At 42.8% G+C, this 23,331-nt stretch overlaps 2 protein-coding genes across 2 annotated transcripts in view; both read left to right on the forward strand.

Moving 5' to 3' along the window:
* brwd1 (bromodomain and WD repeat domain containing 1) overlaps positions 1-14,339 on the forward strand; it is a 42,109-nt gene extending 27,770 nt beyond the window's left edge. Inside the window, exons 33-45 of the mRNA XM_083637839.1 lie at positions 26-151; positions 559-628; positions 1,717-1,767; positions 4,210-4,335; positions 5,715-5,747; positions 6,963-7,115; positions 7,290-7,459; positions 7,757-7,929; positions 8,423-8,548; positions 8,701-8,892; positions 9,473-9,820; positions 11,105-11,254; positions 11,375-14,339. Coding sequence (XP_083493965.1) covers positions 26-151; positions 559-628; positions 1,717-1,767; positions 4,210-4,335; positions 5,715-5,747; positions 6,963-7,115; positions 7,290-7,459; positions 7,757-7,929; positions 8,423-8,548; positions 8,701-8,892; positions 9,473-9,820; positions 11,105-11,254; positions 11,375-13,188 — 3,532 coding nt within the window. The 3' untranslated portion in view covers positions 13,189-14,339. The remainder of the gene's footprint in view (positions 1-25; positions 152-558; positions 629-1,716; positions 1,768-4,209; positions 4,336-5,714; positions 5,748-6,962; positions 7,116-7,289; positions 7,460-7,756; positions 7,930-8,422; positions 8,549-8,700; positions 8,893-9,472; positions 9,821-11,104; positions 11,255-11,374) is intronic.
* Positions 14,340-18,901: 4,562 nt separating this feature from the next.
* LOC310776815 (mitochondrial intermediate peptidase-like) overlaps positions 18,902-23,331 on the forward strand; it is a 36,927-nt gene continuing 32,497 nt past the window's right edge. Inside the window, exons 1-6 of the mRNA XM_083637003.1 lie at positions 18,902-19,261; positions 19,458-19,631; positions 20,199-20,287; positions 21,361-21,447; positions 22,728-22,791; positions 22,942-23,124. Coding sequence (XP_083493129.1) covers positions 19,115-19,261; positions 19,458-19,631; positions 20,199-20,287; positions 21,361-21,447; positions 22,728-22,791; positions 22,942-23,124 — 744 coding nt within the window. The 5' untranslated portion in view covers positions 18,902-19,114. The remainder of the gene's footprint in view (positions 19,262-19,457; positions 19,632-20,198; positions 20,288-21,360; positions 21,448-22,727; positions 22,792-22,941; positions 23,125-23,331) is intronic.

The following is a 23,331-nucleotide window of genomic DNA, read 5'->3' on the forward strand; positions in this document are numbered from 1 at the left end:
CTTACTCACCTCTGATGGTCCACAGGCGCCTATCAGCATTAATTTGGGATGCCAGGTACATTGTACACAACGCCCGCACTTTCAACGAGCCAAGGAGCAAGATTGCCCACTCGGCAAAAATCATCACGAATGTCCTCCAAAAGTTTGTCAAGTACGTTCCACTCATGTGTTCTTGTCTAGACTAGTGTTTTTCAAAAAATGTGACATAGCAAAACACAAGCGGGTCACAGGGTGATTTAAACTGGGCCCCTTATATTTGCACTGGAGAATTATGCACCATCACCTCACTGGCTATGTTATGGTGTCAAAGTTTATAACTACCAACAACATATGGGGCTCAACTAAACTCTTCAGGCTAGTAATCTAGTAGCCTCCAGTTTAACAAATACGGTACATGCAAACCTGCAAAATCAACTTTGGGTAGCAAAAAAAAGAAATATTTGAAAATGTGGGTCACTCGAGGGAATTGTTCATTATACCCAAAGCACACACAGAATAATATTCACATATAATCCCTTTTCAGATTTAAAGTTGACAAATCTTTCCTTGTTTCCTCAGTAATCCGAGCTGCACAGATATCATGGAGCTTTACAATGCTGTTGATGAGATGGATGATGAAGATGATGAGGTAAAGTTGGCTTAATGAATACAGCTATACTTTGTTCATTTCTTATTTATTTCACATTTGAATGAGGTCTATTATTTGTTGTGTCATGTCCTGCTGCTAGATGCTGCGGGTCTATACAGTCCCTTTAGATACAGGTTGAGGTCACATTCGCTCTCATTCACTTTCACTTTAAGCAGCTGCAGGCATGCCACGGCAATGCGTTCTCTATGGTCTCTATATGGGCAAGCACGCATATAACCTTTTTTTTTCCTGTATGCGAGTATTTTGAGAGCAAAGCAACCCGGAATCAAATGTGTACATACTTGGCCAATAAAGCTGATTCTGATTATGTAGTAGTAGTAGTAGTAGTAGTAGTACTTTATTGGCATATAGCAGTCCGTAGGCTGAATTAATTACCAATTTACAGGTTAAAAAGCAGACATCGACACAAGTTAAAAATTCAAAACAGCACATAACTAAAATGGGACTTCAGGCATAGACAAGAGCAAACTAAATCAACAGGACATGTTATGGGATAATATGTTGGTTCAGGAGTCTAGTCAGATATGGTATGGGAGAGTTCTGATGGCGGCGTGTTTTTGTGAGGGGATTGTTCAGTTTATGACAGTTCCGGGTTATACGGCCAGAGATCTGCAGACGTGTTGGGGGTAGCCAGTTGGCGAATTGGGAGGTTTGGAGGTTTTGGGCAAATGACAGACAGATCTGCTCACGTCGGGAAGCCAGGTCAGTGAGCCCTAGCTTTAACAGGGCGGTTGAGTAGTGGTCATAGTTGGGGCCGAGGATGATGCGACAGGCCCTCTTCTGTACCCGCTCCAATTGGGATGAAAGAGCTTGTGTGATGCCAGCATTCCAGATGGGGGCAGCATACTCCAGTAAAGGTCGTACATATTATTCTGATATGAGAGATAAAAAAGCGGGTGGTTCATTATTAGTAAGGCGATCTTTCCTTTAGTTATGTGTGGTGGCCCCAACAATGAAATTTCATGGATCATTGGGTCTTATTGCTCAGCCTGGACTTAAATGTTTATTACAGAGCAGAGAGTGTGTTGTTTGGGATAAACTGATCTGAATTTTAATATTGTCCACAGGATGACGATACAGAGGCACCAGGCACCTCCTCTGGACACAGACTGCGTCAGGTAAACAGAATAGACAGAGAAAACTTGTTAAGTTTACAGTCACACAGCATACAAAAAGGAGGACAGAACCAGAGGTTACGTTAGTCTTTCTCGTCATACAAATTCTGTCATAATTTATTATTACCCATCTTTTTTATGATAATGAAATGGCCTATTTACTAGCAGTTTTCAAATTCAGTACCAATTTCTGCATACTAGTGCACCCTCGGACAAATCCATTCAGCATGTTAGCTTTTCTACAGATATCGGAGAACATTTTGCCATCTTCCCTCCTCAGCCATGTGAACTCCTGCTCCCACAGAAGCCCGTAATCCGTCTTGTTGACGTCTTTGATGCCACTTGCAGGCTCCGCAGGCTCCACATCGTTAGCTGCCGCTGGCTGATTAAGGTCAGCACCAGTGGCTCCTGCATTATATTACTGGCTTTCCTGGGGAAGCTAAGCAGGTCTGGCTGTGGCTACTCCTTGTTGGGAGACTGGTGCTGGAAGTGGTGTTGGAGGACCAGTAGGAGGTGCACTTCCCTCTGGTCTCATGACTTATTTCCCCAATGCCCCCAGGCCAGAGATAGGGACTCTGTCCTGTGTGTGAGCACTGTCCTTCGGATTATGTAAATCAAGGTCCTGTGGTCATTAAAGATCCCATCGGCACTCTTCGCAAGAGTAGGGGTGTACTGGCGCCCTGGCTAAATTCCCACACAGGCCTTCCTTCAATCATGGCCACCTAATCATCCCTCATTACTTAATTGGTACATTCGGTCCTCAACTCTCCAGCATGATAGCTGATGTGTGGTGAGCGTTCTGGTGTAAACTGACTGCCATGCATCACCCAGTTGGGTGCTACACATCGGTGGTGGATGAGTTGAGTCCCCCCCACCCCCGGATCTGATATGTTAAATCCTTTGAGTACCTAGAAAGGCGCTATATAAGTGCAATCAATTATTTTATTATTATTAAGGTTATCAGCATTGCTTGCTTGTCCTTCATCCTCCACTGCATCAATCCCTCTTCATGGTTGCCACGGGTCTGGAAAGTGCTTGATTTAAAAAAATTAAAAAGTGCTTGGATTTATAAAGAGGTCCTTAAAGGTGCTTGAGTTTAGTCTGCCGGAATCTCTAAGTTTGAGCCTTGTGCGCTCAGTCATCTCAAAATTGCTGTGCCAAGCTCGATACACTTTCTTCCCAACTATAGTATCACTCTTCAAGATTCAAGATATTTAGTACATGGGTGAAATTCTTATGCTAGGGGCTCCATCACAAGACATAGTGTAAGTACAGTAGGTATTCCCCACGCTGCGTTGTCATTGCTGGTCCCCTAGGTCTTAAGATCACTTACAGTCCAGGCATTTTACCATACAAATTGGGTCAACCTCTCATTAATTGCAACAAAACCAAACTGAATGGATTTTGTGTCCTCAATATGTTCTAAATGAGAGAGAAAAAGTCATGAGGAATCCTATGAGGGGAAAGTTTTGAAAATCACAAATATGATCCAGTTGATTACTGAGGATTTCAAGATTGCTTTGAGTTTATGTTGAGTGTTAATGATTATTTCTGATGTGTGAGCATGACTGGAAATAAATACATTACATTACATTACATTACATTAGAGGACTTACAAGACTGATATATGTGAACATCTCTGTGAATTATTGGCCTGTAATTTTGAAATAATTTGTCCTTGCCACTTTATTATTGTTACTTTATGCTACTTTATTCCTTTTAAAGTCTTAGCTGACGGAGACCGTGTTGCACAGTTCATTTCACTACTGTTGACAAAGTGCGCTATTGTAAGTCGCTTTGAATAAAAGCGTCTGCTAAATGTAATTGTCCTTGAAAAGTGTTTGAAATCTAACCCTGCCTCTTTTTTCATCTCTTTTATCAACCACATCACAAGTCTTTCTAAAGAAACTTCGGATACTCGTGACATTTTGTGATAGCTTGGCTCAAGCCCACTAGACGGGTCATGCATTGAGAGTGAGCTCAAATATCGCCACCAGCTGGACACTGGGGGTTTCTACAGGTGGTATGTGGTTATTGACAGTGTTGCCTGTGAATTACAGAGTAGATCCCCCTCAGTGTAATCTGTCAAAATGACAGATGGACTTCAGATTTTTCTGTCATTGTAAAGGAAAAAAAAGTCAATGACAGAAAATATTCTGTTAACGTGACCTCTGGACAGGACATTCAAGCATTTTGGAGAAAACAATGATTCTATTGTGCAGCCAGTATGTTGATAAAGCACAAAGTCTCTCATTGGACATTTTCTCCGGGTTCTTGTTTTTTTTACTACTCACCACGTTGCAATGGTTGATGTTATCCCTGAAATAAATTAAATTATTTTCTTTTCCAGTTGAGGGCTTGAGGACTATGAGAAAGCTTCTATAAAGGTAGTGTGCTTCATGTCATGCCATGATGATTGACTTTCTCCCTCCTTGCGCTCCCCAGCGCTCAGCTGAGGTTTTGCCAGATAGAGATGCCTGGAAGGAACAGTGCAAAGGTCTGCTCAGCTACATGTTGGAGTGTGAGGACTCGGAGCCCTTCAGGCGTCCTGTGGATCCAGCAAACTATCCGGTAAGTCAACATGACACGCTCGGGGGATCTGTAGATGTTGACCTGGGGCGGAAACTGAATACCAAGTGGACTTTAGATTTCAACAGTCTCTATTTTGCCACACAAATTATTTTTAGAACAGAAAAGAGACTTGGTATGTTTCCTTCCAAATTGTCTGGAAGAATAGGAAAACTGGTAACAGCCATCATACATGGCATTGGTGCCTAAAATCCTCACAGTTAAGCCAAGGACCAGGGCGAGGCCAGAACGTGGCCCTTGATAGTCAACCTTCACATCCCACCAGAGTCACGTGACTGCACTTGAGGTTTCTGTCCCAAGTCCGCTAGAGGTTACTAGCAGTCTATTTGTGGTCCCCACAACATTTATGTTCATGTTTCCAACATGAACATGAGACATTTCAGTCTAGTCTGAGTTATATATATACCGGTATATATTTTTTAGGATATTAAGGAAAGTTTAACTTCCAAACTTTCCTTAATATCCTACAAAAAAGAAATCTAAAAGTTTGGAAGTTAGGTCTATGGCTGGAATGCATTTATTCAATTCAGTCTGACCACAAGCACTGATGACAATGGTCACCTAATTAAACAATATCACATGAGAGTGCTGTTGTATTGTATATCAACACAGCGATTTGGCCGGCGATAATCATAGCCATGCTGCTACCCAGTACGACAGCACAACCGTGCATGTGGTATTGCTTTTATACAACAGTTGTAAATGCTATTAATCAAATAATAGTATTTTTTAAGTAATTTGAGACAACAAATTATTTTTGTCTGTTATTTGTCTCTGCCAACAAAAACGGTTCCTTCAGGATTGCACTAACCTAACGCTACCAAGTGTTGCCAAGCAGGTAAACTGTTTCAAGACTGCAAGCTAGCTAAGCTAGCTACTGTTAGGTTAGCACAATTTCAGCTTACAGTTCACATTATTAAGGTCAAATGTATCCATATCACTGTCGCTACAGAAAAACACTGAGCCCAACCTATTCAAGGTTACAAAGAGGGAAAATCCACGCTTCAGCTGACGAACTATGTCAAACCGGTGCCAATCAGAAGGGGGACTGAGTGAACATGAATGAAAGAAGCAATCTGGAGCACACGGTCAAACTTGAGCAATTTAATAAAGGTGCAAACAACAGACTTATTAAATTATTAAATTGCTCAAGTTTGACCATGTGCTCCAGATTGCTTCTAATCAAAGTTACATTAGAACAGCTGTGAAGAGGAGTGATAAATACAGTCAAGCGTCCCGGTGCGGTTATACTGAATATCAGCACTCATGAAATGCCTCTTGTCCAATCAAATTGCTCGACCGGAACTAACTGTTGTATAATTGTAGTTATTTGTTGGGTAACCCATAATTCCTTCCTTCAGGATACCACAGGAGGCAGGGAGAGGGCAGTTGAAGTGAGTGAAGCAATTAACAGAATTCTCTTATTTGATTTGTGCATGGGTTACATTAAACTACTCCGGATAAAATACCAAATGTTGCTGAAATGTGAACTTCATGTAGGAAGTATCAGTCATTGAGGCAGAGAGAAGCAGACAGACATGTTCATATTCAGTATATAGTCAGGATTCCCATGGTCATGAAATTACTGCTACGTTTGCTAACTAACCTTCAAAACCCTGGCAATGTAATTTAGGGTCTTATGTGCCTAATTGTGAGCATCAAAAAGTTGTAGACATTAGTTTCAATCCAAATCCTAAATATTGCCATTTCCCTGTTTTTACTCTTTCCTGAGGTTGGAGTCGGCGGTACTTAGGGCTCACTATGTTCAAATTTGGTCATAAAAATGAATAAACAACTATAAAGAAGCTCTCAGTTGTCTGTCAAATCTGAGCTTTAAAAAATGCCGCCCCCCTCCCCAGCCTGAGACGATACTCGCACATGCGCTGTGTCATTCGGAATTTGCCAGCTCAGGGACTGTGACTTGCTATTGGGCTCCAGAGAAAATTCCAGCGCAACTCAGCTGTTGCCAAGTGCCCACATTCGGAGTGCAGTTGAGGAGCGGGTCGGGGCGCGACCTCGAGCTCCAGGGAGAGACAAATACAGATTTTTTTTAAATGCGTGTTTCAAAAGTCTGATGGCGGCAGTTCTTTGTATGTACATTAAACACAATATATGCTCATGTTTTTGTATCTGTTGGTGAGCTTTTTCGATGATTTTTACGGCATTTATTGGTCTCGGAGAAAGATCAGACTCAATGCGTAAATCTCTGTCTGAGCGAGCCTCTCAGCTCCGCTGCCTGGCTGATGCCAACACACAGTTCTCTATGGTTTTGGGCGTGTCATGCAGCATGCTCGACTCTCATTGGCTATTGGCGAGCATGCTGCAGCATACACAGTCTCACAGCAGAGAATAGCATTGAGAGCATAGATAATTGCTGTTCACAATGTTCAAACGAAAGGTACGCCCATGGTGAGTACTACAGCATAAAGTGATTCAATGAGGACAACATATGGGACACAATATATTTAATGAAAAGATGAATTTTCAGCCTACCATGTAAGATGGGGAGTGACTTGTTCTGACTGAAGTGAAGTCATATTGTTTTTTTTTTTTTATTCCAATGTATTGTAAATGATTACGCCTAAATCATGTTGTGTGTGCGTCTCCAGGACTACCATAACATCATTGATGCACCAATGGACTTTGGCACGGTGAAGAGGACCCTGGACCAAGACCACTATGAGAATCCAGTGGAGCTGTGCAAAGACACCCGGCTAATATTTGCCAATGCTAAAGCCTACACTCCCAACAAACGCTCTAAGGTACGAGAGCTAGTTGAGATTCTCCCCCAGTGTGGGAGTCCATCTCATAAATGTAAACTTAGTATTGCAAGGAAAAGTCGATTGCCATGAATTCAGGGGTTACATTTCCTGGTTGAAAAAGATTTTGGCTAGTATATCTTTATTACTCCATCTTCTCTATTCTTTCTGTCGTAGATTTACAGTATGACCTTGCGGCTCTCTGCCTTCTTCGAGGAGAAAATCAGAACAGTCATATCTGAGTACAAAACTGCTGTCAAGAGCAGTGAGAGGCTCCGTCGCAGCCAGCGGTTCCGGAAGAAAATGCAGCAGCATGATCAGCCTGCCACCGGCACCAACGCCCCAAGGTCTGCTGCAGTTCTCCACCTCTCCTCACTTTATATTGTTGTTCACCATAGAAATGGATTATCAATTGTGCAAGGAACAAAATTCCCACCGATGGATGCTTTGGTGGCTCATGTGGCATACTATGTAATCACAAGGTCATGGGTTCAAATAATGGCTAAAGACCTTTGTTGTTTGACATTTCTTTCCTATCCTCTCCACTTTACACTAGCTAATAAAGCAAATGTCTTAAAAGTGCTCTTTCTCCTGGAATGTACGTATGTCATTGTCTGATTTAAAGTTTTTCCTCATTTCTCAAGTCATAAGCGGGCTGCTGTCAAAACTCAGGAAAAGGTGGAGTCGACGTCAGTGAGCAAATCTACCTCAGCCAAAGTGTCTGTTCCCGAGCGAGTCAGGAGGAGTCGAGGCCGCAGCTCGGGCCACAGCTCCTCTGAGGACGACATGGGCTCCAAAGCTGCTTCCTCAACACCAGGTACAATGGAGCCCTTTCCCATGTTGCTACTGTACAACTTTTCCACCATAATGCCTGCTGATCAATATGTTCTTTCATTATATACCAAATTATTTAGCAGTAAGATTCTCCACTAGTATAATATATTATGTTATGTTATACTAGGTTGTCTTCAGGTAGACATATCGGTAATACTAATGACAAATTAGTATAAAAAATTACCCACACTGATTTGTGGCATGAAGTAATGAAAGAATAAGTATAATTTGTACTAACACAATTTGGATGAAGCATATTGTCATCCAATCCTACCTAAATACAGTTCTCAAACCTCTCAAACATTTATAGAGGACTGAAGTGTCTTGAACATTGTAGTAATAATGCCATGGAGCCTGTAATGTCTCGGCTTACTCTCTACTGTTCTTACTTCTGTATGAGAGGCATCAGAAATTTACCAGTCAGGATTGGAATCAAGTAAAAAGCGTTGATGTTTACTGATGTTTTTCTACTTCAGAGTCTGAGAGTGACAGCGAGTCAGAGGAGGAGAAACGTCCAGGTTCCTCAAGGCGTCATCGAAGCAGAGAGACCAGAGGGAAAACAAGAGTTACAAGAAACAATGGGGCCAAGAATAGGAAAAAAGGTCAGGATGTGATAAGTCTTAATTGCAGATAAAATCTTGAATTGTTTGATCTTATTCCAAGTTGAGCGTCCACAAGAACACAACCTAAACTTAATACACAACCTAAAAACAGTCTCAATCACATCCCTGAAATGGTATCTTTTTATTGTCAGTGCCTGAGAGTGACAGTGAAGAGGAGGAGGAATCCAACAGTGAAGGCGAGGAGAGTGAAGATGGAGATAGGTTGTCCCGCACCTTGTCTCGTCGCTATCCCAGCAGGACTAAAAGCAGCAGGAGCACATGGCTGACCAGGAAGAGTGCTGCCGCAGACAGGAAAACACTGTTGACAGACAGGAAGCGGACAGGTAAACACTGCTGACCGGCCTCTCCACTTTGAGCAATGACACCCTAAAGCCAAGATCATAAAGCTCAAGGTCTCAGTTGACTTGAGTAAGATCATGTGTTGTCCTGTCACAGATTTACCCTTACGCTTGGTTCACACCAGAAGCATCTCCGAAGCAGCGCGTCACAGAAGCATCGAGCAAGAGCCTTTTCCATCCACACCAGCTCTCGGTTTGGCTCCACGCCTTGTTCTGTTTTGCCCCGCTCCAGTCACAACTTGTATTGACTTCATGCTTGGCTGCACACGGCCACTCGCGTCACACGTCAAAAATAGACACAACGCCAAAACTCTCGCTGCACGCATCACGATGCGAGGCAATGCGCTGCGGCCGGTCTGATCGGTCTCCCCTGTTAACACGGACGCCGAAATGAAAGTGCCTCCGCGAGGCGTTGCTTCAGTGTTCCTTCAGCGTCGGATACGCATCTGGTGTTTGGGCATGACGACTCACAATTTCACAAGTTCTTCATCGAATCAAAATTATATTATTTGTACTTTGTAAAGAGATTTTTTAAATGCCTATTTACACTGTCTCTTGTCTTTAGACTGCAGAGCTCAAGTGAACGGTCACAGCGGCAGGTTGTCTCGCAGGGAGAAACGTCGCCATGAGCAGTCCGACAAAAGTACATCCCAGGCCTCTGAGGAGGAAGAGGAGGAGTCTGGAGAGGGATTCAGGGGTCGCACTCGCAGGTTGCTGAAGAGAAAGACTGCCAGGGCAGCTGTCAATAAGATCAAACTTCTTGAAGCATTAGACGAAGACTACGAGGAGGAGGAGGAGGAGCCGGAGCCATCGAGGAGCAGCAGCAGCCGCCTCCGCCAATCTACCAGGTCCAGCAAACGCGCTGCAGTGATCCAGAGCAGCTCAGACTCTGAGGAAGATTCGCAGTCACGGGGTAGGCAGGAGTGATCTTTTCTTTGTGACTTTAAAGTACAACCTTGGATTTAACCATCTAGATTTTCACACCTCTTAAGGAAGAGTTGAACACCTAAATGAAAAATAAGTTTTATAAAACCGTAATTTAACATAAAAAATAACTTGACAGAAATCATCTGTTGTCTCAAATTACAAAAAAATCTATTATTACTTGATTAATAGCTTTGTTTATACTGTACGACTGTTGCATAAAAGCAATGTCACACTCAAGGTCATGTTGTACTGTAATATTGTCAGGGTCAAAGATAATAACAGCCGTGATATAACAGTACAACAACATGACCTCCAGTGTGATATTGCTGTTATGCAACAGTTGTACAGTATAAACAAAGCTATTAATAAAGTAATAATTGCTGCTTCTTCTTTTTTTGTAATTTGAGACAACAGATGATTTCTGTCTATTTGTCTCTGCCAACAAAAACAGTTCCCTCAGGATTGCACTACCAAGTGTTGCCAAGCAACAGGTAGGCTAAACGTGTTGCCTGCAGCTTCCCGACTGCAAGCTAGCTAAGCTAACGTGAACTACTTTGAGGTTAGCACTAACGGTTAGGACAGATGATTTCAGCTTACCGTTCATATTTAAGGTCAAATGTATCCATATTGTCATCCCTGGGTGCGAGTGCTGTTTGAACGCAACCTAATCAAGGTTACAGTACGTTAGAACATCTGTGACCGGAGTGATATACATACAGTGAAGCATCCCATGATGTTATACTGAAATATCATCACGGCTCGAATGCCCCTTGTCCAATCTAATAGACTACTTGCACAACTCCACTACTTCCTGAAATGAGTAGGGCATCTTGGTTTCCTGTCCTACACTATTGGATGAACTGATTAATGTCAGGTGTGCCTGACTGCTGACGATATCCAGTAACAACAGCATGACCTCGAGTGTGATATTGCTTTTATACAACAGTTGTTATAAACAGAGCTAATCATCAAGTAATAATAGCTTTTTTTCTTTCCTTTTTTAGTAATTTGAGACAACAGATTTTTGTCTCTGCCAACAGAAACAGTTACCTCAGGATTGCACTACCAAGCAGTGGTGTAGTCTACTTTGTTCTAGTGTGTATACTCTAAATCTTGATAATAGGAAATTAAAGTCCGCACACTAGATGCTGCTCCCACCATTTATTGATGTTACCACATAATTTGATTGAAAATATTGTGAACACGTCCTAACATTTCTGACGTTTACAAGATAAATTTGACCTAATTATGCTTTTGTTCCTCTTTCTAGCTTGTCAGGATACAAAAGAGTTAGCTGGTGAATCAAAGGATGAGGACAGCGATGAGAACAATGCCTCGTCGTCCTCCCAGCATCAGCAGAATGGTGACAGGAGCTCCAGCAGACACAGAATGAGACAACTTAGAAAGACTAAGCGAAAGGGTGAGAATTGACCTTTTTTGTTATTAGTCATGTTTATTTCTTCCTTCCTTAGCCATTCCCTTGGCATTTGTGATGGATTTTACTCTAATCAGATGGCCTCTCTCCCCTTCCCTTTTTCAGAGGTTTTGTCCCAGGTGAATGGCCATGGAGCAAAACATCACAAGTCTGATATTAAGAAAGAGGAGGCTGTAGAGGAAAGTTCTGGAGAAGAGGAAACAACGAAAAAGGACAAACGGGCTGCTGTCATTCAGAAGCCGTCTAGGAGCACAGTAACTAATTCAGTCGGGAAAAGTAGGAGGACTCTGAATGCAAGTGAGGAAGAGGAGGATGTAGAGGACACTGTATGCAGGACACTACGACGCAAACCTCCTGTCAGCTCAGACGAAGAGGACAAAGACCATGATTCCCAGAAGCACCTGCACCAAAATGGGAGAAAGGTGGAGAAAAAAATATGCAAGGACTCTGGCAAAAAGAGTAGAATTCCATCATCAAAAAGCCAAGATCAACAAAAACCTGCCTCAACAATTAACAAACTGGAGGGTGCAGAATCGGAAGAAGTCAGTGATGCTCCAAAGCGATCCAGCTCACGCAAGCAGAGATTGAAAGCAGAAGATGAGGAACATGAAGCAGATGGTCATCACTCCAATAAGGAATCTGAAGCCGAAATGCAGAAAAAGAGGCCGGAACGGAGCAAGAGCAAACCTAAACGGCCTCGTGAAAGCACCTCCGCTTCAGAAAGCTCAGAGCTGGAATTCAAACCCAAGAAGAGGTCAAGGAGGAAGCGCTCTACTGTCTCTTCAGAGGACAAATCTGATAAGTCAGATAACGGAACATCAGCCAGACGGCAGCGCCTCCGAGCCCTCCCAAAAAAGAAATACATCAGCGACAACTCTCTTTCTGAGGAAGACTCTGCCTCCAAGAGCCAGAGGAAACGCAGGAACGGCAGTAGCAAAGCTGCCACCCCTTCTGGTGAAGACGAAGAATCTGATAAGTCAGATAATGGCACATCAGGCAGACGACAACGCCTCCGAACTCTACCAAAAAAGAAATACATCAGCGACAACTCTCTTTCTGAGGAAGACTCTGCCTCCAAGAGCCAGAGGAAACGCAGGAACGGCCGTAGCAAAACTGCCACCCCTTCTGGTGAAGACGAAGAATCTGATAAGTCAGATAATGGCACATCAGGCAGACGACAACGCCTCCGAACCCTACCAAAAAAGAAATACATCAGCGACAACTCTCTTTCTGAGGAAGACTCTGCCTCTGAGAGCCGGAGGAAACGTAGGAACGGCCGTAGCAAAGCTGCTGCCCCTTCTGGCGAAGACCGGCATAAGTGCGAGTCTAAAAGAGCGTCTCCCGATGAAACCAGGCACCAATCGTCTTCCAAGAGAAAACGTATATACACCTCAGACTCTGAAGATAGGGGGGAAGAGGATGGAGAGAAGGAGCCGGTTCCCAAGATCAATAAAAATAGCAAAGAGACTAAAAGGTCAGGCTCCTCCAAGCGTGTCAAAAGGGAATCTCATCGTAAGTCCAAACCAGAGGCTGGTGACGGCAAGGAAGACTCCTCTTCCCAACCTGGTTCAGACAATGATGAGCAGGAGAAAGATGTTGGTCATTCAAGGGGAGGAATGAAAAATGCAAGGCTTCCAAAACACAAACGAAAGGAAAGCCACAGCAGTAGCAACCGCAGTTCCGCCTCAGAAAGTGAGCAGTCGTCTTCATCCTCTGATAATTCATTTGCCAGCTCAGGGACCCACAGCAGTCCAAAGAGGAGCAGTCACAGCCGAAGGTCCAGGACCAGCGAGCGGACCACCACCCGCCAGCCGAGGCTGCGCTCCCGGCGGGCAGCCTCGGATGAAGCATACAGCGATGAGCGGGTGAACACACGGAACCGGGGCAAGCGGACGGTAATGTATCATGATAGTGAATAAAGGACTTGGTGGCTGGAGCTACAGGCTTTAGAGGAAAGAGAGAGAGAGACATTAACTGGAGACCTTGAAGACACTTGATGGCCACGTTATGGTAGTAGCACTGGAGTCCCTAAGAGAAAATGCTGTGAATCTGTTTCATTCAGGGATATTTATATTTTCTATGAAAAAAAACACGTTTATAAATGTAATCTGAATTCAAGCATTTGAACTGCTGGTTTTCACAAGAATACCGAGAAAAACACCTCCTCCCATACTGCTTGTTGCGATTTGGTCAGCAGAGTAACAATTCTGGGGAATATTGTCAGCTTGGGTGCTATCTAATATACCTCTGTTTAATCAAGCATATTGCTGGCTTGCACTAAGATACACTGTAATGAGGTATTTCATACACTAGTTTTGCATTAGAAACTCAGGGGTCAACTAAGTTTACTGTAGTCTCAGTCTCAGACATACAGTTGTTTTTTGTAAAGTGAAGAGCTAGGTTAAGGACAAGAAACAATTCCAGGATGGCAGATGTCCAAGCACACTCACTGGGACAAAACTAATCCATGTTCACAATCTTTTGACTACAGCACTCCTTTGGAAATCCACACAATTTATGCTTGACTGTATTTGTGAGTTGATATGAGCCAAAATGTACAAATATCAATTTAATTCCTTTCCCCCCACATCATTTCATTTTATTTTTGAATACTTTTGTGTTGTATTCTAGTCAATAGGTGTAAATATGTGATTGAGAATGGAATCGTCTGAAAGGTTTATGACGATCATTCAGTAGCAAAGTGTTTATTTAAATTTGAGCATTAACTTCTTTTTTTATTACGTTGAACTGCATTGTCTTGCCATATGTCACAAATTGGTACCTTTTTGCCAAGTACAAGAAACCAAAAAGTACTTTGTGCAAAATACTGTGATTTCTCATATTGGGAAGACATTTTATTGTCCTGTGTTACCTACTTTCAGTATTAAATTCTTTTTCAGAGTTGACTTAAAACATTTTGCCAGTCACATGGTTAGTTTTGTTTCTCTAGGGGAGGTTTCTAAATACAGTCGCTTTATGAAACTTGCAAATGTTTTCGTACTACACCTTTAATAAACAGATTTCACAGGAAAAACTAATGCAATGTGGTTGTGGAGTGCAATTGAGTTATTCCTCCTGTTAATAAAAGACATCAGAAACGGCATTTCAAGGTTTGACTTTACTTTTTGTCATGAACATGAGCCATCGCTAAATAATTTGATGATACAAACAGCGCTATGATGACATTTTATTCCATGCTAATTTTATGCTTTAGAAAAATGTATTTAACTACTGTATAAAGATTCAGACATTTCATGGTGGATTATCAAACTAATTTTGCTGCCTCCTCTCATTGAATAAAGTGCACAACAGTACCATCTGCAGGCATCTTTAGGGGGGGATACAAGCCACTCGCCGTTACAGAGCACGCCCATAGGCGAATCCTCTAGGGGGCGTATCGCGTTATTACGAAACCCACACTGACGCGTGTATTAAAAGAACTGGCCCAAAGATGTAAAAGATGAAAAAACCCAGGTGCTTGCTTAATTAGTCCCAGAGCCGCTAATTAGTCCCAAGCTTCAATGCTCCTGGCCAATCCCGGCGCCACAGGGCGTGGTTATTGCTTATCCTATGTGCGAATGGAAATCACGCTACTGGCCCCCATAGATATATGCTGGCCCCGGCCAACATCATCTAATTGCAGCGCCGCAGAGCCAGCTGGCTACGCCTCTTGACACGGTCTGGTATACACATCACCCTTCAAAATAAAATACTCGTTATTTTTCTCTTGATTTAAAGAATTACAAGAACAATTATGCTTTCTATCTTCCACACTGAGCGTAGTTAGGCTCGTTTTCAACTCACCCAACACATTTTGTTTTTCATACTGTATATTTTATGGATTTGGAAAATGTTTCTAAATCATTTTTAAAGGTTGTAGACAGAGTAGAGTTTTGCTATACAGTATTTACATTTCTGTATAAAATATTTGGTCAAAATAATTACATTGTTCATTAAAAATTAAATTTTTTTACCTTCAATGAATATTCAAAATTTGACAGTTTCAAGTATAAATGGTGGTAGTGCATCAATGCTATATTTAATCCATAAATAAAAATAAATAATATAAAAATAAATAAATAAATACATACATAAATACAAAATAAATGAATAAATAAAAATAAATAAATAATAGGCTACAAAAAATAAAAAATAAAAATACATAGCTAAAAAAAAATCAATAAGGTCTCTGCCTTTATACACTGTTCTCAAACTTTTTCATGTCAAGGTCCCCTAAACTAAAACTAGACCATGGACCCTCATTCGATCATATTTGATCAGGGTCCCCCATCTGATATTAGATGTTTTATTAGGAGATAGTGTGTGGCACCCATGGCCAACATTCTGTCATTGTCAACACAAAAACAGCCCTATATTGCAGCAGACAGACAGACAGACAGACAGACAGACAGACAGACAGACAGACAGACAGACAGACAGACAGACAGACGGGGATCACAGACAAAGCTGTCTGTAGCAGGGCTGAGCAAGTGGACCTGGCTGAAATATCAGTTCTGGAATGAAGGTGAGTAACGTTATTTCGGTATGTTTTATGTTTGTCATTTTTATGTTGTCCTCTCCATGTGGCCATGCTTGCAAACTTATATCAGCTATAACAGATGTGTATGTTTCATTAATGTGCTTTCAACAGGTAGACAGACAGTCAATATCCTACTTTCCGACTTTCTGTCTGTCTGCTCGACTGTCTCACTGTCTGCCTGTCTACCTGACTGACTGTTGTCAGACTGACTGCCTGTCTACCTGTCTGTCTGTCTGCCTGACTGTCTCACTGTCTACCTGACTGTCAGTGTCTGAACTGACTGTGTGTTTCACTGTCTGTCTACCTGACTGACTGATGTCTGTCTGTCACTGACTGACTGACTGTCTGTCAGACTGTCTACCTGACTGACTGACTGACCGACCGTCTGTCTGTCTAATTGTCTGCCTGACTGTCTCACTGTCTGCCTGTCTATCAGACTGACTGCCTGTCTACCTGACTGTCTGTCTACCTGACTGACCGTCTGTCTGTCTCACTGTCTGCCTGACTCTCTCACTGTCTGCCTGTCTACCTGACTGTCTGCCTGTCCCACTGTCTGTCAGTGTCTGAACTGACTGTGTGTTTCACTGTCTGCCTGTCTACCTGACTGACTGATGTCTGTCTGTCTGCCACTGACTGACTGACTGACTGACTGTCACACTGGATGTTATGTAATTTAGTGTATAGCTTTGTTGCTTTGAATTTGACATTAGGCCAGGCATGACAATCAAGGCCTCTTTTAGGGCTGTGACGTCTGACCCCTTTTGTTTTTGCCCATCCTTAGTCGCCAGCTTTCTGCACCGCCCAGCCACCGTCATGGTCTTCGTCACCAGTGTCCGGGCCGGCCTCCTGAAAGGTTCTGCCTGTGTCGTTGGTGTCCGGGCCATCGTCCAGGGTTGCTCCACCCTTCGGCCCTGCCTCCCGGACGCCCTCTACACCTGTTGTACGCCCTCTACACCAACGACACAGGCGGAACCTTTCAGGAGGCCGGCCCGGACACTGGTGACGAAGACCATGACAGTGGCTGGGCGGTGCAGAAAGCTGGCGACTAAGGATGGGCAAAAACAAAAGGGGTCAGACGTCACAGCCCTAAAAGAGGCCTTGATTGTCATGCCTGGCCTAATGTCAAATTCAAAGCAACAAAGCTATACACTAAATTACATAACATCCAGTGTGACAGTCAGTCAGTCAGTCAGTCAGTCAGTCAGTCAGTGGCAGACAGACATCAGTCAGTCAGGTAGACCGGCAGACAGTGAAACACACAGTCAGTTCAGACACTGACAGACAGTAGGACAGGCAGACAGTCAGGCAGACAGTGAGACAGTCAGTCAGGTAGACAGGCAGACAGTGAGAGAGTCAGGCAGACAGTGAGACAGACAGACGGTCAGTCAGGTAGACAGTCAGGTAGACAGGCAGTCAGTCTGATAGACAGGCAGACAGTCAGGCAGACAATTAGACAGACAGACGGTCGGTCAGTCAGTCAGTCAGGTAGACAGTCTGACAGACAGTCAGTCAGTCAGTGACAGACAGACATCAGTCAGTCAGGTAGACAGACAGTGAAACACACAGTCAGTTCAGACACTGACAGTCAGGTAGACAGGCAGACAGTGAGACAGTCAGGCAGACAGACAGACAGGTAGACAGGCAGTCAGTCTGACAACAGTCAGTCAGGTAGACAGGCAGACAGTGAGACAGTCGAGCAGACAGACAGAAAGTCAGAAAGTAGGATATTGACTGTCTGTCTACCTGTTGAAAGCACATTAATGTAACATACACATCTGTTATAGCTGATATAAGTTTGCAAGCATGGCCACATGGAGAGGACAACATAAAAATGACAAACATAAAACATACCGAAATAACGTTACTCACCTTCATTCCAGAACTGATATTTCAGCCAGGTCCACTTGCTCAGCCCTGCTACAGACAGCTTTGTCTGTGATCCCCGTCTGTCTGTCTGTCTGTCTGTCTGTCTGCTGCAATATAGGGCTGTTTTTGTGTTGACAATGACAGAATGTTGGCCATGGGTGCCACACACTATCTCCTAATAAAACATCTAATATCAGATGGGGGACCCTGATCAAATATGATCGAATGAGGGTCCATGTGGTCTAATTTGTTTTAGTTTAGGGGACCTTGACATGAAAAAGTTTGAGAACAGTGTATAAAGGCAGAGACTTTATTGATTTTTTTTTTTAGCTATGTATTTTTATTTTTTATTTTTTGTAGCCTATTATTTATTTATTTTTATTTATTCATTTATTTTGTATTTAGGTATGTATTTATTTATTTATTTATTTTTATATTATTTATTTTTATTTATGGATTAAATATAGCATTGATGCACTACCACCATTTATACTTGAAACTGTCAAATTTTGAATATTCATTGAAGGTAAATTTTTTTAATTTTTAATGAACAATGTAATTATTTTGACCAAATATTTTATACAGAAATGTAAATACTGTATAGCAAAACTCTACTCTGTCTACAACCTTTAAAAATGATTTAGAAACATTTTCCAAATCCATAAAATATACAGTATGAAAAACAAAATGTGTTGGGTGAGTTGAAAACGAGCCTAACTACGCTCAGTGTGGAAGATAGAAAGCATAATTGTTCTTGTAATTCTTTAAATCAAGAGAAAAATAACGAGTATTTTATTTTGAAGGGTGATGTGTATACCAGACCGTGTCAAGAGGCGTAGCCAGACCGTGTCAAGAGGCGTAGCCAGACCGTGTCAAGAGGCGTAGCCAGCTGGCTCTGCGGCGCTGCAATTCAGATGTATCTCGCCCCGGCCGCAGGCGATCCAGAGCAGAAACTACAAAACGTCGCTCCAGTGTGACGTCACATAGAACGTGCATATCTTTTAGTAGTGGTACTTTCGACATGCTTTATTGGGAGGGAGGGGGGGTACCAACTCCGATATAATTGCCACTTATCAACATTCATAAAACGTAATGTTGTTCTTTATGATAGTGTTTTTCAGTTTACTTCCATATTTATTCATTCATCAATTTCCCGAAAATACCAACTGCAGCAGTCAGCTACATTGGCTTTGATAGCTAGCAAGCAGGCTAACATGTGGGCACAATTTGTTTTATTACATTGACAGCTAACGTTACGATTCATAAAAGGACAATATTTTCGAATTGTACCAGCATTCGTTCGGCTTTTTGCAAGAAAACCAACCTAACATTAGCTTAACTTAAAGCTAAACTTTAGCATGTCCTCATCATCCCCTATCGTGACAAGCTGAAGTAACGTTATAGCCATCAACAGAGAAACCAAACAGGTTTATTACAAAATGTCTGTTTGTAAACGACTGCTTTACTTTGTAAAGCACAGAGGGATATGGACGTATGGTCGGAGAAATGTCACAACATGGTCACCTGTCGGAGCTGCATTCAATGCCAAACCCCACAGGAGACTGGACTTGTTCGAGAAAAACTTGGTTTGTATCGCGTCAGATTCTTTAACGTCTCTATTGTACTCCAGTAGCGGTTAATACTTACAACTGAACATATAACGCGAATGAAATCAACATTAACGGTCACAATGGTAATAGTAATCTGCCAAACCAATGATGTGCAGTGTCCTCTCATCACATTTTGCCATTCCCCTTCTGTGTGACCTCTGGCTGACTGCAGGGTTTGTTTGGGGTGCCTGAGCTCAGCTCTCCTGCAGGCTTCCAGGTCGCCACAAAGAAAGCTCTGCAGGACACCCAGTGCCTGGTGGACAAGGCTTGCTGTGGCCCCCCAGGGGCTGAGACTGTGGAGGCTTTTGACCGGCTCTCAGATGGTCTGTGTAAAGTGGCTGACCTGGTAAGCTCAACATGCAAAATCTAATGCCAAGTTGAAACTATAAGTGAAACAATGGCATACAAATGATAATAGTAAAGTATATGATGCTACAGTACCACAACTGTGTGCATTTTAGTACAAGACACTTAACCCCCACCTGCTTCAATGGTACCTGGCGGCTTTAGCTCAGGAGGTAGAGCGGGTCGGCCAATGACGCAAGGGTTGGCGGTTCGATCCCCGCTCCCTCCCAGCTGCTGTCGTTGTGTCCTTGGGCAAGACACTTAACCCTCCTTGCTCCCGATGGTGTGTAGGCACCCTGCGTGGCAGCCTGCCGCCATCGGTGTATGAATGGGTGAATGTAGACTACCTACTGATTGTAAAGCGCTTTGGATAAAAGCGCTATATAAATGCAGGCCATTTACCAAATGCAGGCCATTTACCTGCTCTGCAGCCGATACTGTATTATTACTTGCGGCTCACTTACTGTGTACTTACTATGTTTATTTATCTGTCAGCTAAATTGCCAAAGTCCTGATGGCTAGTTCACCATAGTGTGTTGTAATTCAGATTTTTCTCCCCATACATCAGGCAGACTTTGTGAAAGTAGCACATCCAGATCCAGCGTTCCGGGAGGCGGCAGAGAAGACCTGTATAGAGATTGGTACAGTTGTGGAGAAGTAAGGTGTATTAGATATTGATCAAATATACACCATAGTACACATACTGCATGCTTGTCAAGCACACTGAACAGACCAAAAAAAGAACATATTGTAATATTCAGTATATAGGGAGACGATACTTAGCAGTAGCAGACAGTACCAACAGATGCTGGATAAAAGATATGGCTTCTGCTTCTGCCACACTACTGTGGCAGCTCTGTGGCTCCTGCATTACGACACTGGCTAAGCTTGCTGGGGAAGCTAAGCAAATCTGGCTGTGAAATGGCCAGGGCCTTGCATGGGATACCATCTGGTGCTGGTCTCATGCTGGTCTCATGAATAATACCCTCATTCCCAATGCCCCAGGGCAGAGACAGGGACTCTGCCCCTTTAACTTTCCATGCCCACTGGCCAAAAGGAGGCATGGAAATGGGGGTAGCCAATCACAAAAAGGCGCCTAGGCCATGTGTCCATATAGCTTATTTTTCTGACAGTTAAATGCTGGAAGTACGCTGGGGAGCGCTGATCCCAGCACAAAATATGCAATCAAGCAGTTTGAAAATAACGTTAGGAAGCTAGCTTGATAGCTAACAAGCTAACAACACACGTTCTGTGATAAAAGCACAACACTCACCAGAAATATTAAGTGTCTAGCCAATCTGCTCCTACAATTGAGCCTTTCTGTCTCTGTTGTGATAGTTTCTCCATATGATTAGTTGCCTTAAAAGGAGCACCGGACACCAGCCTCTTTTTGAGAAGTTAAGATATTTTCAGCTGGAAGCACTGGGAGCCAGCGCACAAAAACGCCGAAGCGCTCTGAAAATAGATGCTGGTTGCAACGCACTTTCTCTAGAGACGTCCGTATACGCCCACAGACGCTCTCGCCTCATTGGAAACAACTGAAAAAAGACACTGGCGCTTAAGAAAATAAGCTATATGGACACACGGCCTTAAAGTTCCAAACAGATTCACGTAACACGCCGTCACACCGTGGTGGAGGTATGCACTTTACTGAGTGCCCTCTAGTTATTACTGTAGTTGAGATGGATTTTGAGTGACAGGTGCTTAGATTTGCTGCTTGTATGTTTCAGGCTGAATACTAACATTGAACTATGCAAGAGCCTAAAGAATCTGCTAGACAACCCAGACATTTTGGCTCAGCTGGACCCCGATACAAGGTGAGGTTTACTGTCATCTTCTGTACACCTGTAGTGATTGCTTAAATTTGCTCATATTATCCCCCAAAAAGCATGCTGGTGAGGCTACTGTAGATCTTGGACATAGCATTTAACAATGCGCCTTTGCAGAATGAATGTCTTTAGGAATGGCCATATAACCCACTCAGTGAGTGAGTTTCTATAGTGAGTTTTATTTTATTTTCCCCCCAATATTTTATTTTCAACTTTTTTGAACCATATACTGTATATACAGTATGAGCAAGACAAATAAAACAAAACAGGCTCAGACACAAGAAAAGAAAGGGGGGAAAAAACATACATAAATTATCGACATTCAGTATTACGTCGTGCTACCAGTCACATAAGGTGCCTATATGCTTGCAAAAGATATTGTGTATAACAGAGGTCATATCCATCAGCCACAATTGAAAAGAGGGTGAAGAGGGAGACTTTCATTCCTTCAGGATGAGTTTCTTGGCAACAGTTGTCCCTTGTGTCAGAGATTGTTGCACAGCTGTAGGGAGGTTCAGAGAAGACTCCAAGCAGCCGAAGATGGCGAGTTCTGCCTCCGGCTGAAGTGTTATTCTGTAAGCCTTAGAGCAGTGGTTCCCAACCATTTTTGTGTTATGTACCCCTTGAGCTGTTTTACCATGCCGATAGTACCCCCTCACTCATGTGTGTCCATAATTCTCCTAAAGTTGTTATATTAAACTTATATTAAACTTTTAGTAGGCCTCTCTAACACATCTCACTAAATTAAAATAATTTGAATAACTCCTCTTTAATACAATTTTGACAGTTTTCAATTGGGAAAAAGTCACCAGTTTTTATCATTTTGGAAATACATTGTAATCCCAATCTTTCCAAGTACCCCCCTGCAAGCTGCTCAAGTACCCCTAGGGGTACACGTACCCCTGGTTGGGAATCACTGCCTTAGAGTACCAGTCAAATATTTTGGCCCAGGGAAGGGAAGATCTTGTGTAATTTCTGCTTGGAGTAGTGGAGATAAGACGGTGAGCGACTTTAAATTGGATCAGCTGTGCCTGCTATTAACTGAGCAAAGTTGTACAACCGACAGACTCCTTTCCCATTTAATGTCAGATAAATGAATACCAAGTTCCCCCTGCCACGCTTCTCTAATCCTCTCAGTAGAGGCCATGGTGCAGTTGTCAAACAGACACACAAATCTAGAGATGAGGTGCTTGGAGTGAGGAGGGCTCAGCAAAACATTTGAAAAAGCGGGTTCAGTGAGTTTTAATATTGATTTCCCATCTTTCTAGGCGAGTGGCAGAGTTGTTCATGTTCGACTTTGAGATCAGTGGAATTCATCTTGATGAGAAACTGGTGAGCTGGTCAATAATGTGTCGTCTCTGCAGCTGCCATCAGGGTTTTTCTATAGCCCGTGAGACATGAATGCAAGTAGAAAACACATCTTGTCTTTTACTATACCTGTACTGTCCAGTATAACTGATTTACTTATTTTAATTCTTGCAGAGGAAAGAGGCAGTCGCCCTTCACGTCAAGCTCCTGGATCTGAACAATGAGTTTCTGGTTGGCTCTCACACGCCAAACAGAATTGCGAGGTCGGCAATTCCTGAGCATCTACATGTGCACTTTGCAAAAGAGGGAAGCTTCATCCAGGTTGGGGGATTACATGCAGATTCCCCAGATGATTTGGTAAGTATTTTGGCCGAGGCAACAGAACAGTTCTCCCATTGGTCAGCAGGAGGCGCCTTTGTCATATGACAAAAACTCAAGACTGACTCAGCACTGCTTCAAGCCCTCTCTCTATTGAAAGTTTTTTCTCTGCAGTCTTTCACCCACTTTAAAATATTGTCTCCCGCCTCCTGTAAGTATATTTTAACAATGCTAGTACAAGCCAAT

Source organism: Poromitra crassiceps, assembly GCF_964638095.1.
Source record: "Poromitra crassiceps genome assembly, chromosome: 5".
In the NCBI taxonomy this organism is placed as follows: Eukaryota; Metazoa; Chordata; class Actinopteri; order Beryciformes; family Melamphaidae; genus Poromitra; species Poromitra crassiceps.